The sequence below is a fragment of the Diorhabda sublineata genome, chromosome 1 (genome assembly GCF_026230105.1).
Source record: "Diorhabda sublineata isolate icDioSubl1.1 chromosome 1, icDioSubl1.1, whole genome shotgun sequence".
Lineage (NCBI taxonomy): Eukaryota > Metazoa > Arthropoda > Insecta > Coleoptera > Chrysomelidae > Diorhabda > Diorhabda sublineata.
This window is the reverse complement of record NC_079474.1, coordinates 43,216,576-43,235,855: the sequence shown is the minus strand read 5'-3', so window position 1 is coordinate 43,235,855 and position 19,280 is coordinate 43,216,576. Positions and strand designations below refer to the sequence as shown.

General features: G+C 31.5%; 1 protein-coding gene across 1 annotated transcript; it reads left to right on the top strand.

Annotated features, from left to right (window-relative positions):
- Nucleotides 1-5,759: 5,759 nt before the first annotated feature.
- LOC130444249 (pancreatic triacylglycerol lipase-like) lies at nucleotides 5,760-18,924 on the top strand. The gene is made up of 12 exons (XM_056779350.1): nucleotides 5,760-5,763; nucleotides 7,018-7,047; nucleotides 7,838-7,983; nucleotides 8,329-8,463; nucleotides 10,368-10,517; nucleotides 12,096-12,204; nucleotides 12,260-12,364; nucleotides 13,619-13,872; nucleotides 15,727-15,844; nucleotides 17,987-18,101; nucleotides 18,394-18,490; nucleotides 18,646-18,924. Exons 1-12 carry the CDS (start codon nucleotides 5,760-5,762, stop codon nucleotides 18,922-18,924), a joined length of 1,542 nt encoding a protein of 513 aa, XP_056635328.1.
- Nucleotides 18,925-19,280: the final 356 nt, after the last annotated feature.

The following is a 19,280-nucleotide window of genomic DNA, read 5'->3' as shown; positions in this document are numbered from 1 at the left end:
AGTAGTTGAAAAAAATCTTCATCAATGCGTTCAACAACTTCTCACTTCAATATATGAACCATTGGTATTTTGGTAGTCAATATGATAGCCATCATGGAAACTAAGATACTATAATGGTAACAGCACGCGAAAAAGATTAAATAAAACTTCAACGATCAGTCTCAACTAGTTAGTCTGATAAGGTACATTCTAAAGGTGATAATAAAGCCTGAGCTCAACGTCGTTACATATAGGTCTGCGAGAAACTCAATAACTTGACATGGAATAACTCCTAGGATGGCCGAGGAAGTCAATAAGCAGGCCACACAAACTTACAAAGATTCGTGAGATATTTTATTGTTTAAAGTCATGATCATTATAACAATGCTAAAAGTGATTTTTTAATTAACCACCCGAAAGGTTTATTATTGATATTTGTGATAAATTCAACTACCACGTTTTTTAAATACAATTACGTTGAAAACCACGTAGGTTAGAGGTTATTTCGTGGTAAACATCACAAAAAGGATGAATGCACATGCGCCAGATGTGTTTTATTAGCCCCGCGAACGCACAGTTTCAAACTGCGCATGAATTTGGTGACAGAACATGTTCAGGATATCTACCGCGAACAAAGCTAATGTTTGCATAAATATGGCATAAAAACGGCAAAACAATCAATAGTGAAATAATATAGGAATGTAATTCGTGTCTGGTGGTTTACTCACAACTATTCTTCCGCCTCCCATTCTTGGAATTCAAAACGGGCAGGGCCGGTATAGCCCTAGAGAATAGATACGTTATAATAATAAGTATGCAAAATAACTACAAATATCTTGCATTTACTGCCCAAATAAAAACATTCGTGAAGGGAAATGCTGATGAATTTTTCACAAAATAGAGAAAAACCGAAAATATATTTACTTGAATTAGATGATGGTACAGTTTCACGGTCGACGCTTGCAAGTCAAATGCGATCACTTGTTACTAGTTGAACGACAAATGTAGTGAAAAGCAATCTGTGGAACACATGAATATCATATGTGGATGAGAATCAAATATTCACCAAGCTAAAATCACAAAAATGAGATGATGGTTTTTGGATATGTGAAAAAATGTTAATGATACCAAATAAAAACAGGGTACAATATTTCGTTATGAGGCTTGACGTTTTTTTTTTTAATTTGACTCTACATAATTTCTGATAGAGTTCAGATCAAGCGTCAGTATGATTGGAAGGGTTTTTCAGATACTAAAAATACATAACTGTCCTTCTAATGCCCTAATTACCAATTTATCTTGTTTTTTATAGTTGTCGTTTTTCCGTGTGATCTAGATATGAAATATGTTATTCATAATATTATTAATGAATAGATTAAAATTGTATGAGGAATTTACAAACATTTAATAAAAGATTATTGGATTCTAAATAGGATACTACTCACGTAGAATGATTATGTAACATATTACTTTCTTCTTCTAAACATTTTATGCAGCAATTCTCATCAAGATTTACGTGGTACTACAGCTCCGCAAACATTCTTTTTGAAATGAGAATGAGAACCGTAAACTATATCTTATCCATTTTATTCGACAAAAGCAGTTAAGCAGTCGAAAATAGAAAATAATAAAAATTAATTAGCTTACGACAAAGCGGTGTACAGGACTTCACTTTTTGGGATACGCAAGTTTCCCAATTTTTTCGCTATTTTCTAAATTATACAATAAGTTATTTTCTTTAGTGCAAAGTGGTTGAAAATGGCATCAATTTCAAAATTTTGATTCGTTATAATTTGGTTGAGAAGATGTGAGAAATTCTCCTGAAATTAAGCAAGTTTCTCTCAATGAATCTTGTGATGGTGATTGTTTATAGCTATAATTATCATTCCTCAAGCTGTACTCACTCTTTGTACATATCAACAACTTTTATTGAAAGATTTTTCCGTAATTTTTTCTGTTGTTTCAAAATTCAGAAAAGCAACTCTTTTCAGTACCTACTATGATTCTAAAAAAATTTCTACAGATGTATTTCGGATACTTCAAAGTATTTTCTCTCAAAAATTCAGAAACACCCCGCTCAAATCTAGAGACTTAGTTATTCTACTGTTGGTTTGTCATCATGTCTTATGAGCCTCATTGTGAGTGAATAATTTCACTGATATTTCATCCCAAATTTCAATCAATTTGTAAATTCATATTAGATGCATAAAATGGTATTGTCATAATTGAATTTACACTCGATCATTTTGATTTAGTTGGCGCAGTTTTAAAATTATTCGAATAATATTATTATAAGGTCATCAAAAGGTAACTAATTAAAAATAATTCTGAGTGAATCTCTCAAATCACCTTCTATAATGATAGATTTTATAATTTCATCAACAAATAACATCAGCGTTTGTTGTTTGAAGTTACCAATCTTTCTATAAAATATCATACAGTTTTTATCTATTATTACCCATAGATTTATTAAGAAATCAATGTCTGATAATTCCATATGTATTCTAGGCGCGTTTTTGTTCATTAAAAAAGTAAATAGATATTATAATATATACTGCCAATTATATTTAGATCTTTTTCGATTAGATTGGTGATACTGAAGTCTTATGCAACAGATTTAAGAAAGTTTATGGGGCCTACGATGGCATAGTATAGCAAAAAATATATAAAAAATTCTTGTTATTGGCGACGGTATCATATCAAACCACAAAATTCGAAAAAATTGTCTTCACAATAAAAATATATTTCCAGAAATTAAGTATTCGGAGATTATACGTTGTATTTCAAATAACAAGAAAATTATTTAGTTGTTTATCTTCAATTCATCGTATCAACGAATATTTTAGATCAAAACCAGTTAAATATTAAATTAGTATCTAAAATAATATCAGGATACTTAAAAAGACGATGAAATAGTCAAATGGTAGCAGACAGAGTGAATTTTGAGACTGCCTAAAATATCTCATAATCTTCTAGAAAATATATAATATGTGTACAAGACAAAAAAGCTGATGAAATTGATTATGGTGAATAGAATACCTAATAATTGGTTGGACTTAACAGTTAAGAAAGTGACAATTATCAATTACCAAGGAAAGGGACCACGAGATGAGTTAAAGCTAGAGAGTAAACTATTTCAATAAATTATTAGATAAATAAAAGTAGAAAGACGAAACTGGAAAGATATTGTATCAAAAAACCTAGAAAAAGTGAGACCAATTATATATTGAACGAATTATAATGTAATAAAGTATCGAAGTTGTCAAACGTTTCTAGAACTATAAACGAAAAAAGGATTTTTTGTGTGAATTTACCTTGAATTTGATAATTTCAGAGATATGAGAGGAATTCGTATTGACTCAGATTGGAATCTCTGAGCTCATACTGATGGCACCCAAGAAGCCTGAAACCGGTCTACAAGATGTATATTTGTCTCTTCAAAAGAAACTTTTTTGCGTGCAATGTGATATGTACAATATTTATTGTTTAATGCTACTTTTCTACGAAGCAAAAAGAAGTAACAAATTTTACACGAATGTGAATGTTGTGAACGGAACACTAGCCAAGTGAAATATTATTAGGGAATGTTTTTTATCGAGTTGTGAACTTCATTTTTCCTACTTACACAAACGACTTGCACTTATTTTTGTGAGTATGGCAAATATGAGGTGGAAGAACCTCGTCTCTCATATCTATCAAGAACAATGATTTAATTTTTATATATAAATAAATAAAGTAAAGTAGTAAACAACATGTACAAAGTGGCTGCAACACGTACATAAATAGAACTTCCACAACTTCTTTGTCATTGCCCTCAAAAAATTAATTCCCTCAAGTATCTCATCTTTTAACGTGAAATACCGATCATGTGAATAATTCTTTAGGTTGAAGATTAACCAGAAATCACACATGGCCACATTGGAAGAATGGGTTGGTTGATTGATTAATGATTTGATTGCTTCTACTACTCAAATTTTGCGTCATCTCAAAATATACAGAGTGGCTATTGTATTTTTTAATTTTTGCTACAAGAATAGTGGAAAGTCAACACCCTTTGGGCATATAATTGAGAATTTGTGTTTTCTAAAGATGCAAATTATAGGAAATCCATTATTTTCGTATATGATCCTAGTAAAATATATTTGAATGCATTATAAAAATTAGTGGATTCAAACCACATTCAACTACAACGATAAAACATAGTTTGAATTCTGATTTAGTTTAAGCTGGAATTTTTAAGCTGGAATTTGATTCACAACAACAATAGTGGAAACAATTTCAAAATGCGTAAGATAAATGACCTTGTGAAGCTACAACGATGACGAGTATATATTTGTTCCTCGTGTACTAATTGTAAGAAGTTTTTAAAAGTATATAATTGCATTTTGATTTATTTTATTCCACATTACAATCATATGTCGGTAAGGTACTATGAAACAAAGTAGTTTAAATCGTTTGATATGATGCTGTTGATATTTTGAGTCAATTTATGAAAAAAAAAAAATATCTCCGTCTATTTATTAGATATAAGTAATTTCCCTATTCTATTGTTGATATTTTAAAGTTTATCGGAATTGAAACGATAATTTTCCACAAAAACAGATTATCAAAAATGTGTTTAGTAAGCAAATCGGTAGGCTTTTTATATTCTGTAGATAATATATACTATTCAGCAATAACTAGAAAGAAGCACAGTTAATATAATATCATGATAAAATGAAATAAAATCAATACAAACGAAAACATGAAACCTATAACCAAATATAGGAAAAAATGGAATAAGTCTTCTGCAAGATATCAAAAACTCGCAATACCAAAAGAAAGCGAGGTGAATTCAATAGGTTCCTAATTTAAACAAGTGCGTAAACATGTTTTGAGAGCTTTTGAAGAAGATTCCTAGCATAAACATCTTTTAAAAGTTTAAACCAAAATTAGAATCTGAGTGCAACCAAATGATAATATATACTGTCAAGATGAAATGAGTAAATGTGAGATGAATTTGAAAGACTTTTAAATTGATGTATAAACATGTTTTGCAAGCTATGGACTAATATGCTCACGGCAAACATCTTTTAAAATATCAAACAAGAGTCTCGGGGTGACCAAATCATAATAAGCCTACGAATATACAAGATATTGTGAATAGCCGAAGAATGTTTGCAATAAATAGTCCCTTAAACTTATTCACAAGAACGCAAATTGATAGCAGGGAGAAATTCAAAAGACGGAATGTTTTAAAGTTGAATGTTTCAGTTGAATTTCTATTTTTGTTATTGTATCCGACAAGAATTGTGATATTTGTTATTGTTAATGTGAAAATTTTCCTGCACTTAATTTGAAATCGATTAGTATTTTATAAATTTGATTATTTATTCACTTGAATATTGTCGAGATTTATGAAATACCCTTAACTGTTGAGTTGAAAGTACTTGTTTGTTGGAAATAGTTCTGATTCCTGCAATGATTCATTTATTTGCTAATCAAATTTGAAGTTCAACATAAAATTTGTGGATTATGCTAAATTTAACATGAAAATATGATATTTTTAAACACATTTTTGATTAACTTATTGTGCTATAGGAAAGAGTAACATATGAAATGTGATGTTTAATTAAACAAAGAAAAGGACGTTTAAAATATTTTCTGAAAGTATTTTAAAACGAAATAAAACGTGGAAAGTAAGCTTATCGAATTTTAATATAGCCACTTATCTAGCCAGTACAAGTAAATAATAAGATTTTAACATTGTTTTAAAACCAGATTTTAAAATAAAAATAATTATGAGTAAGTAGTAGATTGATGAAAATATTTTAAACTGATCCCATGTAAATACTGTATATATAATATTTAGGATACAAAGACACACATTTGTAAATTATAGCTGATAAATTAAAACCACATTATTGTTGAAGAATAATATATGATCCTAGATTGAACATTTTATTTTTTCTTACCTTCCAAAAAAACTTGAGTACCAACATTTTATAATCTACTAGAATTTTGACAATAACATCTCCTGTTTGTACAAATATTCTCCATAAATTCAGAAAATAGTTAGAGAATGGTCTCAAAAGTACCTGGCTTGACCTAGAGATCGCAGTAGTTGCTTGTAGTAGACGCCTGTTTTCAGTGAATTTGCAAACATGGAAAAAATTGGTCATCGTTATGTGATACAATACTTTTATTTGAGAGGCCTTAGCCCAACCAATATAATAGTTGAACTAGATTCTACTCTGGGTGAGACTGCTCCTCCGTTATCCAGTGAAAATAAAAGTAAAATATAGGGTAGCAGAGTTTAAACTATGCCGTACGACATGCGAAGACCTGCATTGCAATGGTCGACCTAATAAGGTGACGACTCCTGAAATGTTGAACAAAATCAATAAAGCGGTACTGAATGATCGTCGACTGAAAGTGCGCTAGCTAGTAGATACAATAGGCATATCGTACATCGCATATTAACTAAGAATTTGAACATGAGAAAGCTTTGCGCAAGATGGGAGCTGCGTTTGCTCACAATGGAACAAAAACAGCGTCGTGAAGATGTTTCCATCGAGTGCTTAGCAATCTTTCACAGAATAGAAGCCGAATTTTTGTACCATTTCATAAGCATGGATGAAATATGGGTCCATCACTTCAAACCCTAAACAAAAGTACAATCAAAACAATGGACTGAAAAGGGAGAACCGGCTCCAAAGAAGGCAAAGATCGCTCCAACTACAGGTAAGGTCATGTCGTCGGTTTATTGGGATGCGCGTAGTATAATTTTCATTGACTATCTTGAAAAAGGAAAAACTATAAACGGTGAGTATTATGCGAAATTATTGCAACGTTTGAACAGAGAAATCAAGCAACAACGACCGCATTTGGCTAAGAAGATTTTGTTGTTTTATTAAGACAATGCACCAGCTGATAAATCCGTTATTGCAATGGACAAAATTAATGAATTTAAGTTTGAATTGCTACCTCAAGCACCCTGTTCGCTAGATTCAGCCCCTTGGGATTATCTTCTTGACTTGACTTGAGAAAAATGGCTAGATGGTGAAAGATTTTCGAACAATGAAGATAGCAGTTAATGGCTATTTTGAGGAGCTCGACGATTCTTATTATGAAAAGAGTATTGAACATCGTTGGAAAAAGTGTAAACGAGATTACGTCGAAATATGAATATATTTTTTCCTTTGGTAGACCAGGTACTTCTGGTACCATCTTCGTAAACAGTTATATAAATCAATAACGAACATTTCATACCCACAAAAATTTAATAATAAGCTTAACATTTATTAATTGTAATATGATTTGGAATGGTGTAAAATTAATTCACATTAGTTTACATTAGGATTCTAGTAATCTACTCTAATTCAATGCCACTTTTTTGCATTGTAATAAACAATTCTAAAATATTCCTCCATTCCTTCTAGTTTAATTCCGAATATTTCACTTCTTCCTGAACTCTTTTTAAGCTACTTTCAAATTGAACTACAACTCTACAGTTTTTCTCTATATTTTTTATCTCCAATTCCTTCTTGACATCAATTATTTTCAGCGGTGGAACGAACTTAAAACATATAATATTTAAATCAAAATAAACAACATGACATTCATATTAACCTGACAAGACGTTCTGAATTGTCAATTAGAATAATGTGTGTCAAAAATTTTTTATTTATAAGGGCTTCAACCCTCCTTACAATGCTGGTAATTTCTCATATACTGGCTGATGAAACTAGTGAAGAAATAGCTTTTCCTATCGATCAATTCATTTTTAATACGGAACAATACGATGATAATATAGGTAGACTCGACTTTTTCTCTTCTCAAAGCTCAGTTTGGTAACCGAAATTTATTTTATTTAAAGACGTATTCAAAGTATGCGAGGAAGCTTTGGGATGTATAGAAACTGATTCAAGATGGTATCATAAAAAATTTAGACCTATAAATTTGAGACCGCTTCCAAGGCATATTTTAAAAACCGACTTTTTACTAATTAAAAAACACAATTCTGTAAGTATAAGAGCTGTTAATATTTTTGAGAATACTACCCCAAAAATGAAATGAATGCTTGATATATGTATCATCAGAATACAACATAATGTTTCATGTTTGAGAACCATAAATTAGATTTTTGAATAAAACGCAAGTTTATAAATACAAATCATGACATTAAGTAGGTGTCTTTAAGCAACATATATATATATATATATATATATATATATATATATATATATATAGTAGTCGTCCAGCACAGTGAATATTCTTTCTGTTCAGTGACGAAAGATACAAAAAGCCACGAACTTTTTGACTCCTATTTAATTCATTTTTGGTGCTTATATTTCTATGTTGTTTTAGAACGTTGATGAATTATTTTATACTAATCTATTACCAAGAGAATCGTCTATCAGAGAATCGGAGTTTAGGAATGATTCTGAGCTTATGATTTTGATACATGATTTTACAGCCAATGGGTACACCGGGTGGATAAAAGTGAGTTAGTCAAATATTAATATGGGCTAAATATTTGCAAATATAGTATCAGGTTACATTAATATATATTTTAAATAACGCTAGTTCTTTTGTACACCTCTTCATTAGAAATTTGTTTTCTGCAATTGAAAAAATTGAATAATTTGGTAAAAACATAATTAAAATAGAAATTACTCATTGTCTCTATAAAACCAGATTACAGAAAAGAATACAGTGACTTTAAGGTTTCCGGTGTGGTGCACATAACATCCCACAAGAAATTGTAGATTCCGTCGTTTTCTACACCAAAGCAAACGGTTACCACTATATAGAAGAAACGACTAAAATTTCCTATTTGGATAAATACTTATACGAGGATATATTGAAAAATTCTAGCCTACTATACAACCAAAAAAAATTTGATTGTCAAAATATTTTTTTACTCAACATATTCTCCTCTTAATTGGATACTTTTATTACAGCGAACCTGCAACGTCTCTAGACCTTTAAAAAAAAATGTTTCTTCTTGTTCTGCAGACCAGACCTCCACAACTTTTATTATCTCTTCGTTGGAAGAAAATTCACGACCTTTTAAACTTTTAAAACACCTTTGGATAGCTTTCCTCGTCTTTTCTCTTTAATTTTTTCCTGTAGAATGGTAAGTAATGTCGAATAGTAATCTCCAATTATTTTTCTACCCTTATAAAAAAATCAATCAGGATTACTCCATGGCCATCCTAATAAACTGAAGCAAGAACTTTTCCAGTAGATTTTTGGACACGAAACTTCTTAGGTCGTGTTGCCACTTCATCGTTGTTGCTTTGTTTTCAAATCGAGCACAGATCGAACGTGATGCTTCTACCCTTGCACGTTTTTGGTCAATATTCAAACATTTGGGGATCCATCTTGCAGCAATTTTGTCCAAATTGACGTGAACTATATGATGAACGCGTTCGTATGAAATATTCAGTGCTTCAGATATCCATTTTAGCCCAAAGCGACGGTCTGATAAAATCATGTCATGAACTACATCGATATTTTCGAGGACTGACACAGAAACTGACCTTCCCGATCGGTCATCATCTTCAATGGAAAATTTACTTCTCTTGAAGCTTGCAGTCCAAATTTTACACGATCGCGTACGAAGGACATTGATCACTAAGGGTATTAAGCATATCTCTGTAAATTTGTTTACCTCTTAACCCTTTTAAATACAGGTACTTGAGGATGGCTCAATTTTTCGATTTTCATAATTTCGGTGAACATATTTTTACTTTTAATTTATTGCGTAACTCTGGTTTACTTTTTTGACGTGAAACTCTACACTGACACTTCTACTAAGTTATTGCTCGTTGCTATGGTGACGCAATATTTTGTTTATGCATGGAGCTGGTCTAGGCTAACTAGATATCAATACATTCTCGTATACGCATACCAGTCATCTCTCCATGCTGTTCAACATTACCGAAATATTATTACCTGGTGCTACCAGGCTACCAATAAAAAATGTCAATATGATCTCGTCGAATTTTTGTCGGTCTACGACGTTGCCAACGTATGGCTCTAGTGATTCTAGCCATCTTGAGCCTATTGACACAATATAACATATAATAGACATGATAGTGAAGATCTATTGACACTATAAGAAATTGCTTTTATCTATAGGCTATCTTACATAAATCATTCAATAAAGCGATTTTTTTCCAGTTAATTATCTGAGACACCTGGAGTATTCTTTTTGATTCAAAATCTCTGATTTAAAAATTCAATTAACGCTTACAATCACTAAACTATTTCCATTTGCATTTATAGTTTTTGCTAGTCTCTATTTTCACTTTAAATACTCTATCATTCTCTATATACATCTCCTGTCATTTTGAGATCTCAATAAATCATCATGTGAATTAATTTGTTTTCTGTTTTAGCATTTGGCAAAAACTATTTTTATCCATTCTATAGATACTAACTTAATTTCAGTAGATTGGCAAAGAGGCGCTGAGCCACCTTACGATCAAGCTGTAGCTAATGCCCGTGTAGTGGCACTGGAAACTATATCTCTCATCAAAGAACTGCAGGTAACTTTGAGACATAAACATAAGTATAAAAATTTTGGTTGACGCTGGAGCAGGTTCTACCTTTTAATAGTTATTTAAAATGTTCTGAACTGAGGAAATATTTTACCTCCATACTTTTAGATGAAGTATTTTTACACCCTATTATTAGCACAGCTTATTCTGTTTTTACATATTTATGGCACCGGAGTTTATCCGGGATATATCTCACAGAAATGGACACAATTTGTTAATTTTCAATATTAATTATATTGTGCTTTATGGGGTGACGATTTACTGATACCTGAAAGTTCTATTGTGCCTGAACAGTTTCATATAACGTCTCTGAAACTAGTAGTTTTTCCAGATCCATTGATAAATTTTAGCTGGCTTTGGCCTCGGTAAGTCTACCTCTTGTTGTTGTATAGCCTTTGAGATCTTGTTGTACCTTGTTTTTGTAAATATATGGATACATATATCCTAACTCACAAAATTTGCGACTAGTTTCAGGCAGCATTACTTTGATAAAATATTTGATAAAATATTATTCAAAACTCTGAGTACAGATTTCTACTGATTAACGCATTTTTCCTATATCTTCTGATTGTAGTTTCCAAGAAGTATCTTTGATAAATCTCATTCTTATCATACTGACTACAAAAAAAGATGATTTGTTTACTCTTTCCTGAACGTGGTGCTGAACTGTTATATCTATCTCCAACAGAACTTCATACTTTGATGTTCACAGTGTGGTGCAAATAACACATTGCCCATTCACCTTTACCGGGCCATAGTGCATTTCTAGACAGAATGGGGACTTGGGGACTTCTCCTTGGCCACAGTGGGATCTATTGCGTTATTCTTTTAATCATTTCCATTCGTTTTCTTCTCATCATGTGCCCGGCTCAGTTGAGACTTTGTGCTTTTATGTATATACTTGTACGCATACGAATTATCTATCCATGTTATTCAACATTACCGACATATTATTATCCTGGTGGTACCTCTAAGGACCAAAAACGTCAATATATGATCTTTTCGATATCGGTCTACGAAGTTCACGACACGTGGCTCTGTAATTGTAGACATCTTGAGCCTCTTGAGACAATAGTATAGTGAGTTAAGATCTATTGACACTGAGAAATCGCTTTTATCGATAGATATAAATGAGTTTTGGCTGCTTGGGTCTGATATCATTATAATTGTCCATTTTCTATAGTTTTAATTTTTATTGGTGTTAATTACTTCAGGCTGAGATGTGCTTGGAGATACTCTAAAGCATTCATTATGTTCTTTCTTATTCTATCTTGTGGCATGATTCCTGTTCAACTTTTCTATTGAGTCTCATCCTTTCTCTTAGACTTACCACTACCTAATAGATGATATAGGCTAGCTTTTCGAATCTTATAGAGGTTGATTCAAGTTCTGCGTAGACAGGTTTTGCTAGCTTAAGTAATTTCTAGCATCACTATTGACTTTGTTTGTTATTGTCATTGACAGGTCTTTCTATTTCTGTTGTGTAACTGAATCTGTTCTATGAACTATTTTCGTGTTATAGTCACGATTTCAAGAGAAATTATTCAAAATTCTCATTTCTTTCAGGACAAATTCAATTATAGCTTGAATAATATACATATTGTTGGACACGGTATAGGTGCACACATTGCAGGATATATCGGTACTACTTATAATAAAATGAAAAAAATTACAGGTACTATTACATTGTATTTCTTACAATGCCATTTTTGTTATGACAGTTTTTCTAGGTTTAGATCCAAGTGGTCCAAGATTTCAAGGTATGCCGAATCTAGTGAAATTAAGTGCCAAAAATGCCAAATACGTCGAAGTCATCCATACGGATTATTACGAATGTAGTGTACATATCTAACATTTACAATATACAGAGTGAGTTTTATGTATGAAACGCCTTAATTATCTCTGAAACGTCATGTAAGATTTTTATAAATTTCTGTGCCCAAAGGCCTTCTGATACGTATTATGGTGTTATCTACATTGTTGTCAGATCTTTCCTTTTTCCGGAAAATTCCCTATATAATTTGTGTTTTTAGAAATCCTTAAGAAACACTGATTATTTTTATTTTGCATTTAGATGACTACTATTCAATAAACTCGTTTAATTTGAATATTCTTTAATAATTTAAGTGGTAATACAAATTTCATAACAAGGTCTACTGGTGCAGTAAAATATTTATTCAAATCATGGCGCAGAGAGCCTACAACAACTGAAGCCAAATCTTTAAATGTTAGAAGTAGATCCACATCTGTGAACTAGAAAAATTACGAATTTTAGAAAACATACACTAAAAGCTATTAAAGCAGATGCTCAAAATGTTTTTCATTTACTTTAATATAACAAGCCAGGCGATTTTTATAACTTTGGAATATATTTTGCAACACCTATGACTGCTATTCTTATCTCTGTGATAATCATATCTTTTAATTCCAGAATATTGTCAGGTATTTAGGTATAAGGAAAGTAATAATTTCTTAAGGATTTCGAAAGGACAAAAATATACAGGGTTATTCATTTGAAATAACAAAGTTCATTATTTTTCCGGAAAAACAGAAAATCTGAAAACAACGTTAATACCACCATGATACTGGCCGTATCACAAGACCCTTGCACACAAAAATTTATAAAAATCGTTCCGAGATAATTGAGGCGTTCCATACATAACGCTCACACTGCATAGTTATAATATATAGAACTAAATTTTCAATATCATTAAAATTTTGAATTTCTGAATGAAAAATCTGATGAGAAGCACGAGAAATTCAATGATAGAGTATTAACTGACTATCTAAATTATAGAGAAATATAGACAAGTGTCATTAAGTGACATTGAGTAGAAAGGGATATTCCCGATTAATCATTCAATTAACAATTAATTTCAGTAGGTTGCCATTAATTAACATTATTGTTCCTGACATCCAGAAAATTGTATTCCTAAGCTTCCCATGGAAAACTTGTTACCAATTATGATGATCAATGTTTTCGTTTGACAATAATACTTGTTTTCAAATATCTGGAATAGAACATCGCAGTATTTTCAAACTGATTATTTTTTATGTATATCTCTTTTAGTATTTTCGGTTTTTTTCAGCTAGAAGTCTAGGTATAAACGAAACTCTAGGACATAGCGACTTTTTTGTAAATGGAGCAAGAAGGCAACCTGGCTGTCCAGAAAATAATTCTTTCGATAATGTTTTGTCTGTAGAAAGAACAAGTTTGAGACCGGGAGATATTTTACCAAGCTGTAGTCATAAAAGAGCATTCAAATACTTTGTAGAAGCTCTAGTGAATAAAAATTGTAAATTTCAAGGCATCAAATGTGGAAGTCTATCAGATTTTGAAAACGTAAGAGCAATAGTTGACTTGATTTTGTTCCTATAACGTACAAAATTATTCATTTCTGACTTCCTAAAATCGTTACATATTCTAATTTAATTTCAACACTCTTTTGACTAACAGTATAGTAATTGACGACATAACTTGTTCACGAATTTGTTAACATATTTTATTAGAGATTCATGGATTATGTATCCAAAATTAAACATAGTGCCAGGAAATATATTCAATAAATTTCATTTTTCATTCATTCTTATTCTCGAGACTTGAGCAACGAAGAATTGAAAAATCATTTGATCAATCGGAAATCCAACTACGGACAAATTTAGTACCAGTTATTGAAAACTACTACAGAATATCCGGAAATTGTAAGTAAATTGATCAAAAATATTCAAAGTTTAGGAGCTAGTATGAAGGTTATATTGTGTGATTCACACAAACATATGAATAAATTCCCTGACAAGCTAAAAGAATATAATTAGGAAAGCTATTCTACTAAGAATCCACAGAGGAAAAATATGAAAGTCGATGGGATCACCAAATGTTGGAGTTTACGAAAAAATTGTTTTGTTAATCAATTCAAAATATATGACGAAATGAATGCTAGAGAAATATGGTTCATTTTGCCAAGGACGCAGATATTACAAGTAGGAAAAAATCTGATATTTTATCGATTTTTTCCGAAAAAATGATTCTTAGGCATGGAGGCTTGATAGCACATTCATTGAAATTGATTTTGAAACACTACGCTGTGATATCTAATCAAACTTTTAGATTGTGAATTGGAACAAAAAATCAATAGAATCATCCCAATATTTCCGAAGTTTATGAAGAATAATTTGTTGAACAAGTCTGCAGTGAATTTGTCAATAAAATAGTTGAATTAAATTTTATTGTGATATTTTCCAGATAAATTTTTTCATATCCGTTGCTTAGCTCTTACGAGATATCGTCTTTTACTAAATTGTCACATTCAAAAATATTTACAATGAATCACTTTTGACGTGAAAAAGATTGGAAAAGCCTTGATTATAATAATAATAATGTCTCATCATCCCTAATGGGGTTGCGCCGCAAACATGCTCCCTAGTGCTACTATTTAGTAATTTTTCAATAATTTCTTATTAACATGGAAAGCTCTATTTGTATTTAATATATTTTCTTCAATCTCAGTGCTCCTGTCTCCTCTTTTATTGATCATGACGTCGAGGTAATTAAACTTTTCTATCATAAATTCATACTCGCCAACCTCCACCTTTTCCCCTTGACACTGCTTTCCAAATTTCATCATTTTTGTTCTATTTTCATCTCATCTCATCAGATTCCCGTTCAGGTGTTAAGTATACCGATCCTTGTTTCGCTCATATCATCTTGATTGATTTTCGTAGTATTGCATCAATACTTTGTTCTTTTAGTGCTGTCAATAAAATGTTTTTTTCACTGATTGAAAGGCCTGTCGAAAATCGGTGAAGAGCATCTCCATGTCTATTTGATACTCATGTGCTTTTCTATTATTTGTTTTATTGTATATATTGCTTGTGGGCCGACCCCATGTGAAGCCGCATTGATATTGTCCCCCTATTTCTTGAGTGCTATTAGCCAGTCGTTTTTGGATTACTGTTGATAGAATCTTGTACTGAACGTTTAATGGCGTGATCCCCCTATGCTAACCTCCATTATTCTTTTTATTATTAGTTTCTGAAGCTAAATATGAAGATATTTACCTTTTAAATCCAACTATTCAAATATGAATTCCATCAAGGTACTATATATACTGAATTAAAATCATTCATAATCACTATGAAGTTAATATTACCAAATATTTTAATTTCATTCTTATTTATGAAACATTTTAACTTTTAGGGAAAGTGCACACGCTGTAATGATCATGATTGTCGAGAGTTTGGCTTAAAAACGTACGCTGATACTTCTGAAGGAAATCAATTTTTTTTAAACACTGCTGGACGTTACCCTTATTGTTGTAAGTACTTTATGGAAAAAAATTTCCCTTTTCCCAATATTACTTAACAAACTGTAATTGTGATCTTGTAAAATTCGAGTAGAAATAATTAGACGAATCCCTGGTTTGCGTAAGTTAATTTAATGGCAACAGAAAATATTTTCGAAAACTTACTACTATGCTTCGTTGCGAAAATTACTATCAGTACTATCCTTATTTTTCTAACCCAGTGGTCGGCAAACTTTTTAGCTAAAGTACGAAGTATGAACATTATAATAATTTGAAAAAAAAATTGAGAGCCAAATCTGTTTGTTTGGAAAACTTTTATTACATTGAATAAGTAGTGCACTCAATATTTACCAATGTGAACAATGTGCTTGGATCTTCTTGGAAAGTTTGAGTAAGTCAGGTTTGTACGCTGTCGTTCTTAATTTTAGGGATGATTATGTTACGGTAAATGTACACTCTTGGGAAATGTACACTTTTACCGTAAAATGTGTACAGGGTCCTTCACGACGAGCTGATATCGATATGTATATGGGAAAGTACTGCGACTAGTGTTCTGAAAATTTGCTTGCATGGGTTTTCCAGAATGCTCGTTTTAGCTAAAATAATTTCAGATCTTTGAAACTTTAGGTTATACCGGAAGTGGACCCAAACTTCGTTATTTTGAACAGAATGTTATGATTTTTGTTGAATTTCTGGAATCTACGCGAAATTTCAATATAACTTTATATAAGACACAGTATGCCTGAAGTCCACCATTTTTTAATTATTTCACACATTTTCGTAATTTTTGGACACAAAAATATCATATTTCTAAGTTTAAGTGAGTCATTGGACAAATAACACTTACAGCTTTCAAAATCTGTGAAATCCTTGACAAAAATTTATATAGGGTGCTCAGAAAATGGTGGCGAGCTTAGCTATCTAAAAAATTCGAAAAATTTTTTCAAATTGCAACCCCCATTTTCCTTTTTACCATTGGATTCGACGCTTTAATTTAAGTGGACTTCGTTAGTAAATTCATATAACTCTAAGTAACGGTTGTTATAGAAAAAACTGAAAGTTTTATCTTTTTTAATTGTCACCTAAAACAGTAAGACTCGTAAGAGTCAGGAATACTATTCCAAACGTTGAAAATGATCATATCTTCATTCTTCTGGTCATTCAAAGCAGACCACTTGTGTTGTGAACTAAGATCACATTTCTTTCTTCTCAAATATTCCACACAAAGCCTTTGAAATTTCAAACGCCATATCTTTATGTTTCTTAAATCCAGTAATTGAATTTCGAAGCCACCATGTCAATTTCAAAAGACGTAAAATTTCAGCTTTCCTCTACTGTTCCTAAACCCTGCTGAGAATTGCTCATTTTGAATTTGGTGTTTATCAAACAGTGTTCCACTTTCAAAATCCTGGGCAATAAGGGATAATTTGCTTTTGAATATTATACCTTTTACTGATATCGAAAAAACTAAGTTTCCTCTCCCTTGTAGATTACGATTAAGACGAGATTTAGATGAAGCGTAACGTCAACCATGAATTAAAAGTTTTCGATCAACTAATGGTTTGTTAGTTTTGGCTAAAGAAAGCATTTCTCGAGGAGAAATTCTTTAATTTCTCACTCAGGGTTCTCACTAATCTCCATTTCAAATAAAAAGTATATAAATTAGTGATGATTAAGAGCTTTAGCTAAAATGAAGTTATTGGTAATCACTAATTCCATAACTTCACAAATTCCTTCTATAAATGTTTGGAACAATGGTTAACAAGTATCCTTCCTTTAATTTTTTCTTTCAAAATAACAACAAACCCTTTTCGTACATCTGTCATACTTTTGGCCCCAATTATTGGAATCGAAACAATTACATCGAGGTCAATATGAAAGTATGATTTGTACCTTCCACGAATATTTGAGCCCGAGCTACACCTAAAGATCTACAGAGCAACATTCGGCTCTGGATCCACAATTCGCCGACCACTGGTCTAACTGGCGGACTTGCAGTTGATCTTCTGCTCTTTTGTTGGGTTTGCTCATCTGCAACTGCTCTAAAGCTTTATAACTTGTTAATGTTTTATCTGTTACTGCTTTTTTCTTTATCTCCTCGAATTATCATTCCTATTATTGATTTTTCATCAATTGGTTTGCTCTATATTTTAGTACTGGAATACAGAATAGGTGTGTATATTACAGATGATGAGAAGCATGGAAACTTCCATTTTATTCTAGTAGATGAAAATAGTAATGTTGCTGAGGCTGTAGTATCAACAGAGGAGTAAGTGGTAATTTCATAATTGAAAAAAATTTTTTATGTACTGTTCATTTTTAAAAAGCTGCTGGAAATTATAGACATTTTAATAAGAAAGTTATTCCCTACTTTCATTACATCTAGCCGCTTATTTGTTTCTTCCCTTTTTGTTAATTCCCATAACCTAATCCACGCTCTACTTCTGAATAGGTGATGTATCTGATCCCGGGTTATAGCTTCCGAAAAGTCCTCTAATAACAAATGACCCAATACTGGGAAAACTCAACTGTTAAAATATTAAACCAATATTGATTTTTAGAGAATCCTACAGACTTTTCAAATCAGGAGTAGAAAATAATAATACGTTTGTATATTTTGCGAGTCCTCCTCGTCTTAAAAATATCAAAGAAGCTAAAGTGAAATGGACGGAACAAAAAAAAATCTATTGTTTCATTTTCTGCCATTTAACAATAAATGTAGAAAAAATAAGTATAGCATTTTTAGGTAGTGGTACCGACGATCAAGGGTAAAGTTGTTTTATCGAATTTTATGAGCAAAATGATAATTCCAGTATGATTTCAGCGAAGATATTTTTTTCTGTCCTCGAGAAGACCGAGTTCAAATCGAAAGTGGTTCTTATGTAACGTTTAGAAGATGTACTGAGAAAACTGAACCTTATAATACTCCACTTGGATCCGTAAAGGACACTCTAACGCATAGCGAAGATGAAAATAAAAGTACAGAAACTTTTTCAGAAAGCCCGATTACTTCCAAAGTAACTACTGAAATAACTAAGAGTAGTTCAATTAAATCAGTAAAACGTAACCAATCACAAAAAGGTCCAAATTGAACTGAATACTATATTAAAATGTTTTCATTGAATATATGTTTGTCATTTTCTTGAACAAATATACCGAGAAAGGTTTTTTTCAACCTCCAATAGGGTATAAATACAAGACAAGGACCAAGGGCAAGACCAACTATAACCGTGTCATTCCTGGTCTTTTGTTTGAAATTGGTTATAATCTTTGTTTATCCTTTCTCCTGGAAACACTACCGTAAGAGGGATGAGTTATGTCGAAAATATAGATTCGTTCATAAACCATTTTCGTCTACCTTTTGATTATCCACGATAATTTCATAAAATTAGGTAGCGTGCATTGAAGAGTACAGCTACTTGCTGTGTTTTATTCCTTACTCTATTCA